Source organism: Megachile rotundata, chromosome 8, assembly GCF_050947335.1.
Source record: "Megachile rotundata isolate GNS110a chromosome 8, iyMegRotu1, whole genome shotgun sequence".
Taxonomy (NCBI): Eukaryota; Metazoa; Arthropoda; class Insecta; order Hymenoptera; family Megachilidae; genus Megachile; species Megachile rotundata.
This window is the reverse complement of record NC_134990.1, coordinates 16,364,739-16,381,660: the sequence shown is the minus strand read 5'-3', so window position 1 is coordinate 16,381,660 and position 16,922 is coordinate 16,364,739. Positions and strand designations below refer to the sequence as shown.

Genomic DNA, 16,922 nt, shown 5'->3' with positions numbered 1-16,922 from the left:
CAACAACCGACCGATACAGAAAGAAGTATAACGAAGGTCAGATCGGAACGAAGGAAAAAATGAAAAATATGGTACTCTTGGAGGACGAAGTCGGTTGTTGATCAACGGGGTACGAAGCGGATTTACGAAATACGACCTTGCTATGAAATACGCGGTCAAACCTTGACAAAAAAGATCAGAGCGAGAGAGAGGAGAGAAATTTAGACAAGGTAGACAGGTTCCGGAAAGTACAGGCGCCGCGGTACCAACTGTCGCGAAACGCAAACTCGAGTCAGCCAAGTTTCGCAAACAATGTCACAACGACGTGTCTTTCGTTCGTCCCTAATTTGCCAACTGACCTCTCTAGGTGAATCGCGTCGGTATGCGTCGCGACGCACCTTCCATACACCACGGAGTGGGCGTTTGAACGAGGCTTACCAATTGTTACTCAATCGATTCGCTGAAAGAAGTAAACACACAGGTTAACGTAACGTTATCGGTATCGGTATTAACTTCGACCAGCCCGGCCACGTTACGTTAGCATGGAAATAGAGACCGGATTACGGGATAGGATTCGTACATATTAACGAACGGTCGGTTAACTAACCGGAGTTATCTCCAATTACGTATATGAGGGGCGTTTGCTCGTTACAGACGACGCCGACAAATCCTATAACCGGCCGATCCGATAGTCCCTTGTCGCATCGATTTCTAGATAGAATTCTTACAGCCAATAAAGTCGACACTATCGATAGGGATTTCTCCTTCTCGGGATTTCTAGGCAGTCGAAGGGTAAACGACGGAAGAGAAGCATCGATCGCGTGTTTAAGGTCATAAGGACCATATCGTGAATGACCGGGCCGTAAAGTAAAAAGGGAGACGCCGGGGTCTTTCGGGTACGTTGCACGCGGATCCAGCCGACCAGCGTAGTCCTTGACAATGTTCTCCCTGCGTGGAGACGAAAAGAAACGCGATGAGACCCTGAACGCGTCCAGCCGCGAAGGTAGTGGGAAGTGGTCGGATAGTCCTGTCCCGAACGAAACAAACCGAACACCGTGGAATGGAACGGAATGGAGCGAAATAGAGCCGCGTGTAATCGAAGATCGCGCGTTATGGTGGGAGAGGTCAGCGTGGCGGAATAAAAGGGCAGCGGATCGGTTAGCCGAGCATCATTCGACTCTCAGCGATCTCAGCTGTTAAGTTCATCAGTTCTTCAACTGTCAAGCAACGACAACCCACGTCGCAACCATGTACAAATTCGTCGCTCTGTTCGCTTTGTTCGCCTGTGCCTTGGCTGCTCCGGCACCAGCGCCAGAACCAGCTCCAGGCTACTTGGCACCGGCCGCGTACCACGCTCCGGTCGTCGCTGCGGCACCGGCGGTCGCGGTAGCCCACACCGTTCCCGTTGCCACCAGCTACGCCAACACCTACAAAGTCTCGGTGAAGAGCCCCGTGGTCGCCGCTGCTCCTTACATCGCCGCTGCACCTTTGGCCACCGCCGCCGTCGTCAAAACCGCCGCTCCTCTGGTCGCTGCCGCCCCCGCTGTCATCGCACACGCCCCAGTCGTCGCTTCGTACACGTACTGAACCATGTTCAATCAACCAACGGGTCCGCTTCTCCAGCCGCTCTAGTCGACCGTGCTCTTCCGACGACGTCGTTCCCACGATCGGTTCACCCATCGCCGTTAGCGCCACGAGAATCGACGCTGTCGGTTAATCATCAACAATAAACTTTGCTCATTTTCAACTCAAAACCGATGTTTTTTCTTTACCATCTTTTCTATCACCTATCCTTACTATCATATGTTGAATTTGTTACGAACTAGTTTTTTGAACGAGTTCAAATTTGAACCGGTTTACAATTCCGAATGATCTCGCATTCGTATCTGGTCGAGAAAAGTAAACCTCGTCAAACGAATCGATGGTCGAAGATTCGAGAAATTTGCCTCTGCTGGGTAATGTGTTTGACCTTGGAGTACAAGGATGGGGCGAGCGAAGTACCTAGATCAACCCTGCGAACCGGTTACGATCACCGGCGATTTTTGTCGTCCGAGCAGGTACGCCTTCGTCCCTTCTACCAGGGTTACCGACACGGTCCGCTAAAAAAACTATTTCCCCTCTTCCTCGCTTTTATTTTAGTTTCACATAATTTATCGAAGGTAATATTGTTATTTACTTGTCGGCCTACTAATCCTAGGAAGAGGAAATAGGTCATAGTTTGATCAATTAAACAACGTTTAACACAAATAGATCATGTTAGAGATTCTAAAAAATCTCAAAATGAAAGATCCACAAAAAAGATGCATTTAATATAAATTCAATCTAGCGTAATAAATAATCTGACGACTAAAAAAAATCAAATAATGATTTTTTCATAAATAGATAGACAAATTTGAAACGCAGACATTTCCATGTTGCATAAATTCAAGCCTCCCTCGAACCCACCCAAAGATATTTTATCCATTTGACTAATCAGCAGCAGCATTGCTTCGAAAAATATAGTTTCGCGTGCTGCAAAGATTTCCAAACAGGAGCAACGATCCAAGGTAAAACAAAGATACGCGATAAGTCCCGCCCTCTAAAGTCGAAGGAGAATATAACGATGCATAGGAACTGGCGGTCCCTACTCGCAAACGGGACGGGTTTTCTTTTTACGGCACCCTTGGGATCTCTATAAGTACGAGAGCTTCGAGTCGATCCTCGTCCAGAAATAAAGGAGCATTTCAAAGTGTACGGGCAGAAATCTCGTATCCGCCATGTTCAGATTCGTGAGTAAACTCTTCGAACGTTTCTGCAAAAGCTCAACGTGACAATATCTTCAAAGAAATAATATCTTTGCAGATTCTTTTTGTTCTTGTACTTGCGAGCGCGAGCGCGGCTCCAACCTTGCCACCGGTTGCTAGCAGTGGATCCTCGGAAATATCTGCACCGTCGTCAAAGCCCGCAACGTTGGACGATCGTTTGACGTCGTCGTCGGGATTGCCTCCGTCATCGTCGCCTATGGTACGACCTTCTGCCTCGTCCGGCAAAGCTCTGTCTACGATATCCGAACTAAGGACTCCAGCTTCGACCACGAAATTGACGCAGTGGGTGGCACCACCCCTGGTGTCACCGATAGCCGCGGCGCCCATTCTCTCGCCTCTGCAGGTCTGTACGATTCTTCGACCGACCGAGACATCGCTCGATTCCTCCGGGTTTCCACCTGTGCGCTCCAAGTAACTTTCTTTCGTTTTTAGGTCTCGCCGTACGCTTACGCCGTTCCAGCTCTGGGCCCTCTCGAACTAGCAGCAGCGCCGTCCACTTACTCGATCGAGCAGCACGGGTATCGCATTATCTACTGACGTCTCGGATCGTGAAGCAACACCGTCTTCAGGCGGTAAATCGACGAACCTGTACGACACCGACTTCTCACCGTCCATTTTCATGTATCGTGTATCGATAAATTCGTCCGTCCAACGACGTAACGTTAATCATTTTCCAATAAACAATTTCTTCATAAGATAAATTTTTTGAAAAAACATTATTTGATCTCTTCCTGTTCATTTTTTGACCTTGCAACGAAATCGAAAGTGAAATTATTGTAGATCCTGCTTTCTCCGCGCTGCGAAACTTTGGTATAGGTGAACGACGCACGAAGAATAATAAATAGGATGCGTAATCAGCGGTGCATCGTCGTTCTCGATGCATAATATTTATCATTGTTCGACGTATTTCAGTTTCCGCCGAGTTTCTTGACTTCGGCTCGAAAAAGATTGGTCGGCGATTTCACCACAGTTCTAAATCGCGTAATCCAGAGCGCGTAAAACCCGGAGGGTTACGAGAGAGGGTGGAAAATCCAGATTACGCAACCGAATACCTGCCAGTGCAACACACCGTTGTATCCGTTTCTCAACGTTTCGCTTTTATTCGTCGCTTAATCTACTAATCCGGCTTTTCGGCATTAGCAAATTAATAAAAAGTATTTCGATGAAAGGATTTCCTTTGTTATTATACGGCAGCTACGATTAAACAGACGTTTTAAAAAGTTAAGAAACACTTTCACCCGGATCTTGAAATGGGACGATCTACGACGAAAATGGTCGTCGAGGAGGCGTTCAAAGACAACTATTGATTTCCCTGAAAATCCTTGGACGCGTCCAAAATTTTTAAGCTGCCTAAATGTGGAACGCTTTGATCTTCAACCAATCATTAATATAGTAATCTTATTATACAGACGATCGAGGAGAAATTGAGTTTCGTGTAACCGCATCACTGTCAACTTCGAAGTAGGATTCGTCAAAACAAGGGTGTCAAGTTCCAAATAAGAGGAATTATTTTCGATCACATAACAGTGTTATTGAAAGAAAATTTAATCTATTAAGACGAAAAACTCGATTGATTGATAAATTTGTCACGTGTAGTTCAGGTTCATTTACATGTTGACTATTGATATTCAAATAGTTGACTAGCCCAACTCGTGTATATCTAACAGCGGGTATTCTTAAACGAGGACGTTTCGTGGTAGCCCTTACGTAAGTCTATTAACAAAAATCCCAGGTTACACAATTTGCTTGCGTCTGTTGCGTACATTCATACGCACCTACGTAGCCTACCTCGCGTCACCCGTCTTTCGATATTACGGTCGTTAACATATATTTTAATTCCTAAATTCACATTATACATTGTTACCCTGTTATCAAACTCGTCTCATCTCGACCATTCAATATCATCTCAAACGTATGCCACTTTTGCCAATTTTTAATAATGCACCCCCACAGGTACTTAGCGAAGAGAGTAGATTTATTAATAACAAATTGAATTTGAAACTGTTGTACTTCGCTAATGTTGCACATATCTTCCGTTGCTAAAACGTAGCCTAGATATTTAGCGAAGAGAATAAATTTATTAATAACAAATTGAACTTAAAACCATTCTAACGTTGCACAAATCTTCCGTCGCTAAAACGAAGTCAATTTTGCAAAGGGATCAAAAAGTATTATCGCCAGAAATAATAAAAGTAATTTGATAGTACAAAAGATGTTTACGAGTCGTATCGCGTTACCAAAAGAAGATCCAAGAAAGCATGAAAAGACAAGTAATCGAGGAACCTATCCAAAACGGATGTCCGGCAGGCAGCGCGATGAGTCATTAGCCTACCCCACCGAAAGTTCTTGTAGTGTGTTCTCAGCATCTCCGAAAGGGACGTCTATATAAGATACGAATGGCACCGGTGAACGCACAGAGTAACCTCGTTCATGGAGAAAGCGTTTGGTTAGAGAGCGAAACTCGACACATCGCAGACATCCGTCGTCAGTTCACTGGGTATACAGATCTTCAATTATAATAGTAAGCTAACGGTGTCACATCCAGAACGAATAAGGTAAGAATTCACTCCTTTCCTTTTTCACTTTTCTAATCAATCTAAACTTTCCCAAATTTTCAAATCTTTCTTATCTATACGTTTATTCGATTCTCGTTTATTTAATTATTATGCAACGTGTGCTCCTAATCTTTATTTAGTTCCCCGCTCGTTTGTCAATCTAATATTCAGCGGACGAAAAGCGATCGGCCGGTGTCGCGCAAACATTACGTAACAACTTTCACCGGGTTCGAAAATTTTTGAAAGACCATCTCCTTGGAAGAAGTGCGTTAGTGTAGGCGTGTATACGAGACTCAAGGTATCGCGCAGAGACCAGTTTAGCGACTTTCTCCAACATCCTCTCGCTTTCGTTTGCCGGTTTGTCGGTCGGTCCCTATTGTTCATACGATTCACTGACAGTCGCTTTTACGCGATAGCCGTATCGTGCCAAGCGATTTCTTTGCCGTGATAGACAACTTTTCTAATGCAAATTTCTAAAATAGAAGGTAGAATACGCGAAACCTCTAATAATTCGATCTAATTTTCAATGAATCGATTTTGTTCCAGGATGAAGCTGTGGATGTTATTATTACTCGGCGTAGCCGGGAACAGTATCGCGACTATGGTTCCCATAGATGTGCCGTCCTCTTTGCCATCGGAGGCAGGGAAATCTGAGTGGTCGTGGCAGAGCGAGGATCCGGCGGTAACAAGTGGATCCGAGAACAAAAGAGAAATTTACGAAAAACCAATTGCTTCTGAAGTGAACCCCAACGCTAACGCGGGTCTTGTCGATGCTCAACCATCGGTAAATAAAAATACGATATCTAGTGTTCGCTATAAAATGATCACCGATTCAAAGTTAGAACTCCTTTTTAGGTGGAATCTGTGATCGAGGAAATTCTCGTTTCTAATCGACAGGGTCGTAACATCGAGGGCTACGATCAAATATATTCGGATCCCGACGTGAAGAACGCGCTTCAGTTAGGAAACGACACGATCGCTCGCTCTTACATCAGAGACAAACTGTGCTCACTGGGACTAATGAACGTACGTATAAATAGACCGAATATTTAAAACGGAATTTATAAAGACAGTTTAATTTGTACAGTGCGAAAACGTTGAGGGACGTCGACCGTACTACTCTCCTCATCGCGGTATACATCCTCAGGATATAATTTACGCCCAACCCGTCACGATTAAGCCTGTAGGAAGACCGCTGCCAGCCATCCCGGTTAAACGACCTTATGGACCCTCCATAAAACCCGGACCACTTTCCCCTGGCTTTATCTCTTCGGGACCACCTCCGGAAGTGATCTACGGATCTGGCGGCGCGCCACATCCTCCTTCAATTTCGCATTTCCCTCCTTCGCCTGGTTTAATTGGTTCTTACCCTGCGTACAAGAAACCCGGCCCGATTTCGTCCTTCGGCCCGAAACCAGTGTTCGAATTAGGAGGAGCGAGCGAAGGCTTCAACTACGAGAGTAGCGATCGATTCATCGACAAAAAGCAAATCGCGCTACGACCTTCCGTCGGTTCCGAAGGTGTACAGCAGCACGTTCATCATCATTATCATCATTCGGAAGGGGCTCAAGGGATCGCCAGTGGATCTTCGTTTGTTCCGAGTCAGGGCTCGAGCTACGGATCTATAGGGACAACTTTTGACGAAGTTTCTAATGCCGGGCACGGAGTTTACGGGGCCGGATTCCAAGATTTCGACGACTACAAAAAGGCGTTCAAAGTGAAAGGGACGAGCAACGACGGAAACGGTTTGAGCGGTTCCGTATCGACGAACAACTACGCCGATCAGTATCCCGTATACGAGAAACCAGCCTTCGGTAAAGCGGACGCTCAGAAGACTGGCAAATACTTTTCCCCTGGCAACTACGCACCCTCGAATACCGTACAATCCGGATTCAATGATTACACCGCTGCTGGATCCGCTAACAGCAACAATTACTTCAACTCTTACGGAAATGGTAACTTTGGAAACGATCTTTCGGTTGGTTTCGCTTCGGACTGCGTTTGCGTTCCGTATGACCAATGTTCCGGTGAACACGCCGGTCGCAAGGACGATCTATTTCTGCCCCTTGATCCCCGCAACCTGAACAAGGACATCGAATCCGAAAACGCGACAAACGAGACATCTACCATCGTTCGCGTGGCGAAGAGTAGCGAGAGCGATTCTGCGGAAACGACTGGACAGCAAGAGACCGAATCACTAGCAAACGTTAGGACCAAGAGAGGAATCAATGAGGAATCTGCGAGCATCGAGGGCAGGAAAAAGGCTAACGGAGAAGGGGTAAGACTACTAGAATTTTATCTTCGTAAAAGTCGCGGTGATGTCGCGAATGCGATCATCGACGTTTCTCTCGCGGCTTTCTCTCCTAACCGCGGCCGTTTACTACGTTACGTGCACACGGTTCCGCGAATACGTGCAAAGTCGAATAGTAGACGTCAGAAGGCAGGTCCGGGTTAGAACGCGGTCTTTTGTCGGTTCCGTTGAATCTTCGTATCGAGTACGAAATGTACTACACCAAGGAAAGACTCGGATCTCTATCTGCGTGACTGTTCGGCTCTCTGGTTGCAGAGACTCGATGCTAGCGATCTGGACTCTTCGAAATTAAACGTCAAACCAACCTGGGGGATCAGTTTCGGTCTACCGCAAACCGGTGGTTCGTACCCGATAGGTCCTCACAGTGGCAATGTCCTGGTAAATCCATACACAGGGTACGGTCCGGGCAGTCAAGGTATAAATTTCGGCCTGGTTTCCGTGAATCCTCTACTAGCCGTGCAATTCACCAAAGACGAGTACGGCGATAAGGTGGTAAAACCGTTTGTCAATTTCCACGTAACGCCTAATCAAAATATCGTGCAGAAACTTGGTTATCTGCTTTCCCATAAGAAGCAAGGTCTGTTCGATCATTACGGGACTAACTACGCGCCACATTACTATCCCTCGAAACCTGTTGAACTTTACGAAAAACCGTACTACGCAAAACCTCATTATCCTCCTCAAGAGTATGGTCATCACGAACCTTACCCTCCTCACCATCACGAATACTCCGATTATTATCGAGGCGGCGATGATGATTACGATTACGATTACGAGGATCGTTCGTATAATTACGGTTCCGCACGTAGCAACAAAGCGTCCATCAAAATGAACGGACAAACGGTTCCAAAAGAAGGTACTAGTGGAAAGGTATCGTTTCCGAACAGAAGAAAGCGTGATACGCAGCCGCAACCACGATCAGAGTCGTGGTTGCAAGTATCAGTAAATGCGACGCAGGTAAGCGAAACTTCGATGAAGTTCGAAAGGAGAACTAATTTCAATTTCGAGAGTGTCGATCGCGTGAGCAGTTCGAGGAATCCAAGATCGTGTTATAACAGTACCATTAACACGATTTCTATGCTTTCAAAACGTTCACCGAGAATTCTGCTTTCTTAACAGAGACAGTACACGGTCCCTGGTGCTCCTCGAGCTTGCGGACCCGGCTACGTCTGCTGTCCGAGAAGACAACCGATAAGGAAACCACAACCTGGCCAATGCGGAGTTAGATACACTCAGGGTATCAATGGAAGAATCAAAACTCCCTCGTACGTCGATGGCGACGCTGAATTCGGTAAGTATTTTCTCTCATTTTATTCTCCTCAATCTTAGAACAGTTCTGAGGAATATTCAATCACAGGTGAATACCCGTGGCAAGTTGCAATTCTGAAGAAAGACCCAACGGAAAGCGTTTACGTGTGCGGAGGTACTCTAATTTCTTCCCGACACATCCTCACGGCGGCTCACTGCGTGAAAACTTACGCGCCTCACGATCTTCGCGTCCGACTCGGAGAGTGGGACGTGAACCATGACGTTGAATTTTATCCGTACATTGAACGAGACGTAGCGAGCGTTCTTGTGCATCCAGAATTTTATGCTGGCACTCTCTACAACGATATCGCGATATTGAGAATCGACCACGACGTTGATTTCCAAAAGAATCCGCATATCAGCCCTGCGTGTTTACCGAACAAGCGCGAAGATTTCACGAGAAACAGGTAAAACCACCTTCCATTTTACTTTCTCCTTAATAACTTTCATTTTTCTTCAACACATTTGTTACGGTTCTTGTTATTGATTTCACGCTTCGAATTTGGAACAGATGCTGGACAACCGGTTGGGGAAAAGATGCGTTTGGAGACTTTGGAAAATACCAAAACATTTTGAAGGAAGTGGACGTGCCTATAGTTAGCAATCAAATTTGCGAGCAACAAATGAGAAGGACGAGATTAGGTCCAGGATTTAACCTTCACCCCGGATTCATTTGCGCCGGTGGAGAGGAAGGGAAAGACGCGTGTAAAGGAGACGGAGGTGGTCCAATGGTTTGCGAACGAAACGGTCGTTGGCAATTGGCAGGAATTGTGTCTTGGGGCATTGGTTGCGGACAAGCAGGTGTTCCCGGCGTTTATTCTCGCGTTTCTTACTATTTCGACTGGATCCAACAAATCCTGAATCGTTATTAACGATACAAAGCAATTTATTCTCGAACCGTTCCATTCGTCTGGTTTCTATTTCGATTTCATTATTTAAGACCGTCCCCGAAAACCACTGTTTCTTACGATGTATTATAACGCGTATCTATTTGCGATACCCTATAAGTATATATGTAAATGACAAGTAATTTAATTTCAATGTATCTATCTTTCTATTTCTGTATCTTTCCTAATTTACGTAGAAGGCACATTACGAATTAAGGATTCTTGTTGAACGTGATTCGAAGTATATTCGGATCGTTGAGTAATGCATTTTATTTGCAATCTGTTTGTTACATGACTAATTTTAATAAATAATGTGTGATCTTGATAATTGCCTTTTCTATGAAACCTCTCTTATAATAAAACCTTCAGATACGTAATACATGATGAAGTGACCATTCATGAGTACGACAGGTACTCGAGGTCACTATGTTCGTTAAAAACTACGTAACCAGTCACCCAGGGAACCCAAAACCATGCGACTCACCGATCGCAGAGCACCAGGGCTGTTTTAACCAGGAATGGGGTTGCTGCCGCTACTGCAACTGCTACAGGATGACGCCGTGGTAACTCACTGCCCAACTCGTCTGAAGAATCCACAGGAGATAAAGTTGCAAAGAATCTGTAAAATAACGTAGAAGTTGTAAAATCTGTTCCTTAAAACAGCAATTTAGAATTGAGTAATGAAAGAAAATACTTACTTTATTTACTCCTGAAGAGTGGTCCAAGATCCTTTGAGTCCGCCAGCGATGAAATGATTCTACACCGATAACGCGTAGTGTGAAAAAAAAAAAGAAATATAAAAGACTACCATACGAAAAAGATCGACTCTACTTTTGAGAAAAATAATTAGAGAGCCGCGATGCTCCAAATATTAATTTAGAAAATATAGCAACACTGACTCTAGTTTCACGTTTCTTTATTAAATATACGTAACACTACTAGAAGCCATTTTGCTTCGACAACAAAAATTACTACGCAACAAACACTGACTCTACAACCGCATTGCGCGCGGCCACAAAATTTGCTGAAAATAAAAGGGGAGAGGAAGGAATTGAAGGAACACATATTTTTCTTTCAATAATAATTTACAATAATTAATCTTTCAATAGTTTAGGCAAATTCTCGAAACGATGAATGTATCTGATGCTTCTATTTTGCATTAATGACGCCATTTTATGTTCGTATAAAAAGTGAAATAAATTATTTTATTTTATACTTTTTTACACTTTGATACTGATTAATTAAATAGCACTGTACCGCGCACTTAATGATCACTTACAAAAAACGAGACAAAAATGCATAAATACATTCACCTGGCTTCTAGAACAAACCAGAAGGCTTCTCCTTTCCGTGCACCAGCGTTTAAATTGTAACCGCCAACTGTAATGGCGTCGTAGCGTCACCTACCCCGCGTCATTCTTCCGAACTTCAAACAAGTGTCTATAACAAATTAAAAATGTAAATTTGAAGTAAATTTCATCGAATATCATAACTATTTTATCATTGAAGAAGTAATTTTGACAGAAATATGTAGAAACAATCTGAAATTTTGTCAAAAAAGGAATGTCGATTGAGAAAAAATACGAGCAGAAAGATGCAATAATTAACATCGACTTTTTCGTGATTCTATATAAATTCGTGTTTAAAAATATATTGGTAATGTATAAGTGATGTAACAATAAATAAATGAAAGCAATGGTAACAAGTAAAAATATTTAAAAAGTTAATATAAAATTTCCTTACCTGAAATAACGCGCAGCTGTCAACATGTCTTATTACAAGGGCGTCCACGGAACTAATGTCACTCTCCCCGCGCCCCGCAATCTTCAACTCGCGATTTGGGATGTAGTGGTGGGGGAAGGTTCCAGATCTTCACTGTACCGTACATCGTAAGGAGTACGAAATTTTAAATACAGTTAAACATTTATTATTTCTATACATATATAGTAAATGAGGGAGATTTGATTCTTACTTGTATTCACAATTCACATTATTAAATTATAGTAATAACACTATTAGATAGTCATAAGCCGAAAATTAATTAATTACTACAATGTTCACCTAAACGTATTATAACTTACATATATAGAATGTGTTACATCAGTAATTACGAGCGCTTATATAGGCAGTCATATTTAGTATTTCAGTAGGTTACGTACATAATATGCAATTCTATATCAGTATTCGATTCCTTATGGAACACGGTTATGTTTTACTTCGATAAATTCGCAACGTAATTTGGCTTACGGAGTAGGTATTATTATGAGTTAAATAAGCATACACAAATAGTATTCTATGTATACCGAATCGAGTTACATGTATGCATGCCATAAGTCTCAATTTAATTTAATTGTTAATTTACGTAAATATAAATACATATGTAGTTGCATAGATGTAATCATATATTTGCAATTGGCGGGAAGAGTATATGTACTGACAAGTTCGCGCCTAAATTATAAGCATATTTTATTCTAACCTGTACTCGTCTACTGGACGATATGCCAACTTTTTATCCCGATCCTGCTTTTGTAGCTTTTATCTTTACATCTGTTTAATTTTTATATTAATTCATATTCGTTCAGCATCCTCTACATTAATCGCAACACACTCATCCGTATACATTCGCACTGTAGCTCATCGATTTCCTATCACATTTTAGTAGTTATCATCCTTCACTGGTTGGTAATTTTACTAATATCTTACGAATATAAAATATAAACTACCGATACATACAATGGAAATCAATACTGAATTACCGATCGTACAAGAAAGTCAAAGGTTTTAATATGACCCCTTCAATTTAGAACCATGGATTTAGGAATCATCAATTTTTTAATTTAAGCGCGTTTAATGCACGATTTTGAAACCCCGAGTCGCGCATTAAGCAAACGTTGATATTTTTATTCCAAGAAAAAAATATTTTCATGAATGAAAATGTTCGATATCGTTTTCTACAATGTTCTACGATATGATAGGAACCGGAATGGCTGTAATAGATATGACTCACCGATCGCTGACTTGTACTACTGAACATGTAACACATCTTACACCGATCGATTGCATTCATACCGCATCTTTAAGAACTTTATACATTTTGGAGATTGACTCACGTTTAGTAAATCAACAAAATTCATATCTTTATTAACATAGAGCATCGACAATAGCGCCTGTGTATCTCATCTGTACTGACACTTCCGCTCGCATCTTTATCCCATATCGATAATGTAGTATGTTGCTGTACCGTATAATCGAAATGTATCACACGATGCCACTATGTTCAGACGGATGTTTATATTAACTAATAGTGAAAAAGAGGTTAGGTTGTAATCAAATCGAGAAATTTGATTGTGTTCGAAACTTTAAGTGATTTGCAATAAAAAAGACATGCCGATAAAATACATTGGCCGAACAACCACTTTAAAAGGCAAACCTTTATGGGAAATTTTAGCAAATTTAAAAAACCATGGTGTAGGTAGAATGGTAATACGATATACATTTCAAAGATATCCAGAACCATGTTACATGAGGATATTAAAAGTTGCTGCACTGCCAGATACGTCTAAGCATCCACATGTATGTTGTTTTTTATGTATTGTTACGCGATCAACTACAAGTATGACTTTTTTAAAATAAATTTTCATATTTTAGGATCCGCGGAAAGTACGAGTACTCGTTGAAAGTACTTTTCGCGGTAAAACTCAACCAACTCCAAGGCAAATAGATTCGGTAAGCTACAAACCAGATTATATGCTAATACCTAAAGATGAGGAACATCGGTACTTGAATCACATTCAACCACCAGTGAAAATCCTTCCACGCACTGTAGAATTTCCACCACTCTTGAAAGAAATGTTGATTCGTGAAGCAAAAAAAAAGAACACAACTCCAGTATTGCACATGCCAGCAATATATAATCTGAAAGGTATAAAAAATTATAAAGTGGCCGAAGAAGGTGAAACACCTAATGTTGATGTAGTGATGAGCCTGGGAACTCCAGCAACTCCACATCTTTATGCAGACATTAAATACGATGATTCATCATGAATATATTCATCATTAATATAAGGTTTTGTGTATAAGACAATTTTACAAGACATGATTGTGCACTAGAAATTCAACTTTTCATTGATGAAGTCTTTTTGAATCAGAGTTAGCTTTTGTTCGTGTTGTTTTGTACTTGAGAAACATTGAACGATACTTTTCACAACGGATTAAATTTGGATCTTCCATTTCACCTGCAAAAATAGTTTTTGGTAACCACATTAATGCTACAGACACAAGACAAAGTATACCTGGTGATCCTGGCAACTGATCCAATTTTTTCCCAGCGATATTCTGTTTAAAGAGACACATGTATATAACGGGATATAACGCGATGCAATGTAAAATAATGTAAAATAAAGTATATCTACCTTCCAAAATTGCCTCATCTCTTGAACGTCTTCGCGTTTCCGGACCAACCATCCACGTACATATCTCTGTATGCGCAAAGCTGCGTGTCCTTCAGACCACAACCACGATTTTGGATAGTACGGTCTAGGGCTAAAGATAAAGGAAATAAATGTATAAGCGAGGTATTATTTTTCTCTAAACTTACTGTTGGAGCAAATATTCTTTAAACGCTGGTATTTCAAAAACATTCAACAACGGCGAATGTATCTTCGACCGTCGCGGATTAAAATTCCATAACAATTCCGCGATGTAATCCAGGCCATTGAATCGACATTTTTGTATCTAAAATAAAAAACCTGTTTTAGGACATATATTTTGAGGTGCTTAAATAAAAAATAGTCAAAGTATACACGAAGCGCGTTCCATCGTGATGCCTCTTTAAGGGTTTCCTCTACCGCCGGTAATAACAAATAAAAGATATTTTTCTCCAAGTAATGCGAGGGTAATTGATCATCTTCGTCAATGATCGGCGTTCTTCTGCATTCTTCGAAATTTTCGCAACTAACCGAATTCAAGATTTCGCTGTTGGAACATTGTCCTTCGCAAATTCTTGCTTTGCGAATTTCATTCGATAATTCAGAACACATCTGTGTGTAAGAGTCAGCTTCTATTCGAATATTTCGTAATACAATTTAGGGAGGGAATAACAGGATAATTGAAACACGAAAGTCGTTTGTCAACCTATCAGTCACGCGTTAACGAGCCGTCAGACATCCGAAAAAGATTATCGGTATTTCAGATGGAAGATCATGGATAATGTTTTGACTGATTATTAAAATTCACTTAAATGCCTAAATGTAATCCGCGGTGCCCCGTAGTAAAAGCTCAGCTAAGGAAACTAGGTACGACCAATATCGATTATATCCTTGATAAAAAATACGTTCATTTGACTTATTTATGCGCAAACCACTGCTCAAAGATAATCAACAAAGCTTCCAGCTACCGAATCACCATGGGTTTTGAAAGAATTAGCAACGAGATCCGATCTCAAAGTAAGCACTTTGATCGGGACCGCGGACGAAAAGATTATAAGTGCAACGGTGGATGCTAAGCGCGATGAAGATCAGAGAAGTTCGATCGATCCGTCCGATCCCCGATACACGGAAGGGAGAGTAGACGGTAAACTGGTAAGAAGAATAAGAACATCTGGAACACAAGCGGACGGTACTAGAAAAAAAAATATATCTAAAAATTATTGATTTAATATGCATATCTAAAATATAACGATTACACAGGGTACGATCCGTCAGTTAAAACAGACATCTCAAAACTCTTGGACCAGGCAAAAGTAGATAAAGCAAATGGAATTAGTGTGGATAGAACTGATAGAGCAAGTGGCGTAGATACGATCGATGGAATGGATAGAACGGATAGAGCAAGTAGCGCGAGTAAATTAGACAAAGAGAAAAGGGACAAAGAAACATTAAAGCGAGAACTTGCAGATAAGTCAACAGAATTTGCCGCGTTTCGAGATGAATGCGAACAGTCCTGTCCCCGACGCATATCAGGAAGCAAGTATTCTTGTATTAAGGGAAAACGAGAATTTATTATCTGTTGATATTACTAATATAATTGATACGATTCTTATAGAAAGCAGATTACGCAAACTTGAAGAAACGCAGTGCATTATAGATTCTTATTTATTGAACAAGGGTGCTCGTTACTTCGAGGATGTCTGCACTTGTTCTCTTTCCTGTGTTCTCCGTGCTTTAAGGCGCGATCCTTTCGTCACCAGCACATTAGCGTCTATCACAATATTCACGCTGGGTCTGAAACTTTGTGCAGAATTAGATGCTTGGTATTTGCCGATTCATTTCTCGTAAATTGTAGTCGACATTACAAATACAATTGAACTCATACATAATCCTGTCTTATTCTTATTTTATTTAATAATGAGAAATTCATTAATCTTTGAAAGACAGTATCCTAATATATATTAGAGCTATAACTAACATTCGGGGAACTGTTGTTGATGAAATGTAACATGTAATTTCGGAAGAAAAAAAAAATGCTCCAGGTGAGGCTCGAACTCACAACCCCGGCATTGCTCACGATTCACTGTCTTATAAGTACCGTGCGCTAACCAATTGCGCCACTGGAGCCGTTGGAAAGTCTTTTCCCAATAACGGTTTTCAGTCACTCGATCATTAAATTAAAAAAAGAAGATGCCACGCGTACTATATCATAAAATTTGTTTATAATAACACGTCAAAGAGAATAAATATACTATGTGGATATCATAATATATTGCTTATTGGATAAAACAAGATTTGTTACAAATAAAAGTATCATAGTAAATTAATAGACAAATGCAAAATATGGTCACTCATCCTCAATGTCTTGTCCACGTCAACGATATCTCAAAAATATAAGAAATAACTTTTTAATTATTGTAGAAGTTAAACGTTGTATAAATATGATAGTACTGTATAATATTCTATCATTGAATGTTACCTCGCGATTTATGATTTACGCATACATTCCTGTTTCATTTTTTATAAAATGAATTTAGTTGATAAGTTAGTTTTTGTAATTCAAAACACATAATATATCAATTTTAATGCGTTGATATATTATATTTACATAACATATCGATACATCATATACTTATCGAAGATTTGCATTA

General features: G+C 41.3%; 5 protein-coding genes and 1 non-coding gene across 9 annotated transcripts; 5 read left to right on the top strand and 1 right to left on the bottom strand.

The window, feature by feature from the left end:
• Window positions 1-1,133: 1,133 nt before the first annotated feature.
• LOC105662365 (uncharacterized) lies at window positions 1,134-1,733 on the top strand. The gene has a single exon (XM_012284068.2). It carries the CDS (start codon window positions 1,228-1,230, stop codon window positions 1,564-1,566), a length of 339 nt encoding a protein of 112 aa, XP_012139458.1. The 5' UTR covers window positions 1,134-1,227; the 3' UTR covers window positions 1,567-1,733.
• Window positions 1,734-2,589: 856 nt separating this feature from the next.
• Window positions 2,590-3,484, top strand: LOC105662364 (uncharacterized). Its single transcript, XM_012284067.2, has 3 exons — window positions 2,590-2,747; window positions 2,821-3,126; window positions 3,216-3,484. Exons 1-3 carry the CDS (start codon window positions 2,736-2,738, stop codon window positions 3,318-3,320), a joined length of 423 nt encoding a protein of 140 aa, XP_012139457.2. The 5' UTR covers window positions 2,590-2,735; the 3' UTR covers window positions 3,321-3,484.
• Window positions 3,485-5,167: 1,683 nt separating this feature from the next.
• Window positions 5,168-10,172, top strand: LOC100876014 (uncharacterized). Of its 4 annotated transcripts, none has more exons than XM_076534940.1 (8): window positions 5,168-5,338; window positions 5,885-6,122; window positions 6,236-6,364; window positions 6,426-7,616; window positions 7,905-8,606; window positions 8,769-8,940; window positions 9,007-9,364; window positions 9,469-10,172. In XM_076534940.1, exons 2-8 carry the CDS (start codon window positions 5,886-5,888, stop codon window positions 9,827-9,829), a joined length of 3,150 nt encoding a protein of 1,049 aa, XP_076391055.1. In that variant the 5' UTR covers window positions 5,168-5,338; window position 5,885; the 3' UTR covers window positions 9,830-10,172. The 4 variants fall into 4 exon arrangements, with proteins under 4 accessions (XP_076391055.1, XP_076391053.1, XP_076391056.1 ...); XM_076534938.1 differs by having other exon boundaries at window positions 5,170-5,338; window positions 6,194-6,364; XM_076534939.1 differs by lacking the exon at window positions 5,168-5,338 and adding an exon at window positions 5,691-5,823 and having other exon boundaries at window positions 6,194-6,364.
• Window positions 10,173-13,107: 2,935 nt separating this feature from the next.
• On the top strand, window positions 13,108-14,265 carry mRpS34 (mitochondrial ribosomal protein S34). The gene is made up of 2 exons (XM_003702712.3): window positions 13,108-13,417; window positions 13,493-14,265. The coding sequence occupies exons 1-2, from the start codon at window positions 13,229-13,231 to the stop codon at window positions 13,886-13,888; spliced, it is 585 nt and encodes a 194-aa protein (XP_003702760.1). The 5' UTR covers window positions 13,108-13,228; the 3' UTR covers window positions 13,889-14,265.
• Window positions 14,266-14,377: 112 nt separating this feature from the next.
• On the top strand, window positions 14,378-16,160 carry LOC143265068 (uncharacterized). Its single transcript, XM_076534972.1, has 4 exons — window positions 14,378-15,138; window positions 15,236-15,460; window positions 15,532-15,807; window positions 15,887-16,160. The coding sequence occupies exons 1-4, from the start codon at window positions 15,084-15,086 to the stop codon at window positions 16,117-16,119; spliced, it is 789 nt and encodes a 262-aa protein (XP_076391087.1). The 5' UTR covers window positions 14,378-15,083; the 3' UTR covers window positions 16,120-16,160.
• A 145-nt stretch (window positions 16,161-16,305) lies between these two features.
• Window positions 16,306-16,398, bottom strand: TRNAI-UAU (transfer RNA isoleucine (anticodon UAU)). The gene is given in 2 exon segments: window positions 16,306-16,341; window positions 16,361-16,398. It is a non-coding gene; the product is annotated as a tRNA-Ile (tRNA).
• Window positions 16,399-16,922: the final 524 nt, after the last annotated feature.

Coding starts and splice junctions, on each gene's coding strand:
- LOC105662365 (XM_012284068.2), top strand. CDS start 1,228: ATGTACAAATTCGTCGCTCTGTTCGCTTTGTTCGCCTGTGCCTTGGCT.
- LOC100876014 (XM_076534938.1), top strand. CDS start 5,886: ATGAAGCTGTGGATGTTATTATTACTCGGCGTAGCCGGGAACAGTATC. Junction 6,123..6,193: donor TTGTCGATGCTCAACCATCG/GTAAATAAAAAT, acceptor ACTCCTTTTTAG/GTGGAATCTGTGATCGAGGA. Junction 8,941..9,006: donor CGATGGCGACGCTGAATTCG/GTAAGTATTTTC, acceptor ATTCAATCACAG/GTGAATACCCGTGGCAAGTT.
- mRpS34 (XM_003702712.3), top strand. CDS start 13,229: ATGCCGATAAAATACATTGGCCGAACAACCACTTTAAAAGGCAAACCT. Junction 13,418..13,492: donor ATACGTCTAAGCATCCACAT/GTATGTTGTTTT, acceptor TTCATATTTTAG/GATCCGCGGAAAGTACGAGT.
- LOC105662364 (XM_012284067.2), top strand. Junction 3,127..3,215: donor CCATTCTCTCGCCTCTGCAG/GTCTGTACGATT, acceptor TTTCGTTTTTAG/GTCTCGCCGTACGCTTACGC.
- LOC143265068 (XM_076534972.1), top strand. CDS start 15,084: ATGCCTAAATGTAATCCGCGGTGCCCCGTAGTAAAAGCTCAGCTAAGG. Junction 15,139..15,235: donor AGCTCAGCTAAGGAAACTAG/GTACGACCAATA, acceptor CAAAGCTTCCAG/CTACCGAATCACCATGGGTT. Junction 15,808..15,886: donor TCCCCGACGCATATCAGGAA/GCAAGTATTCTT, acceptor CGATTCTTATAG/AAAGCAGATTACGCAAACTT.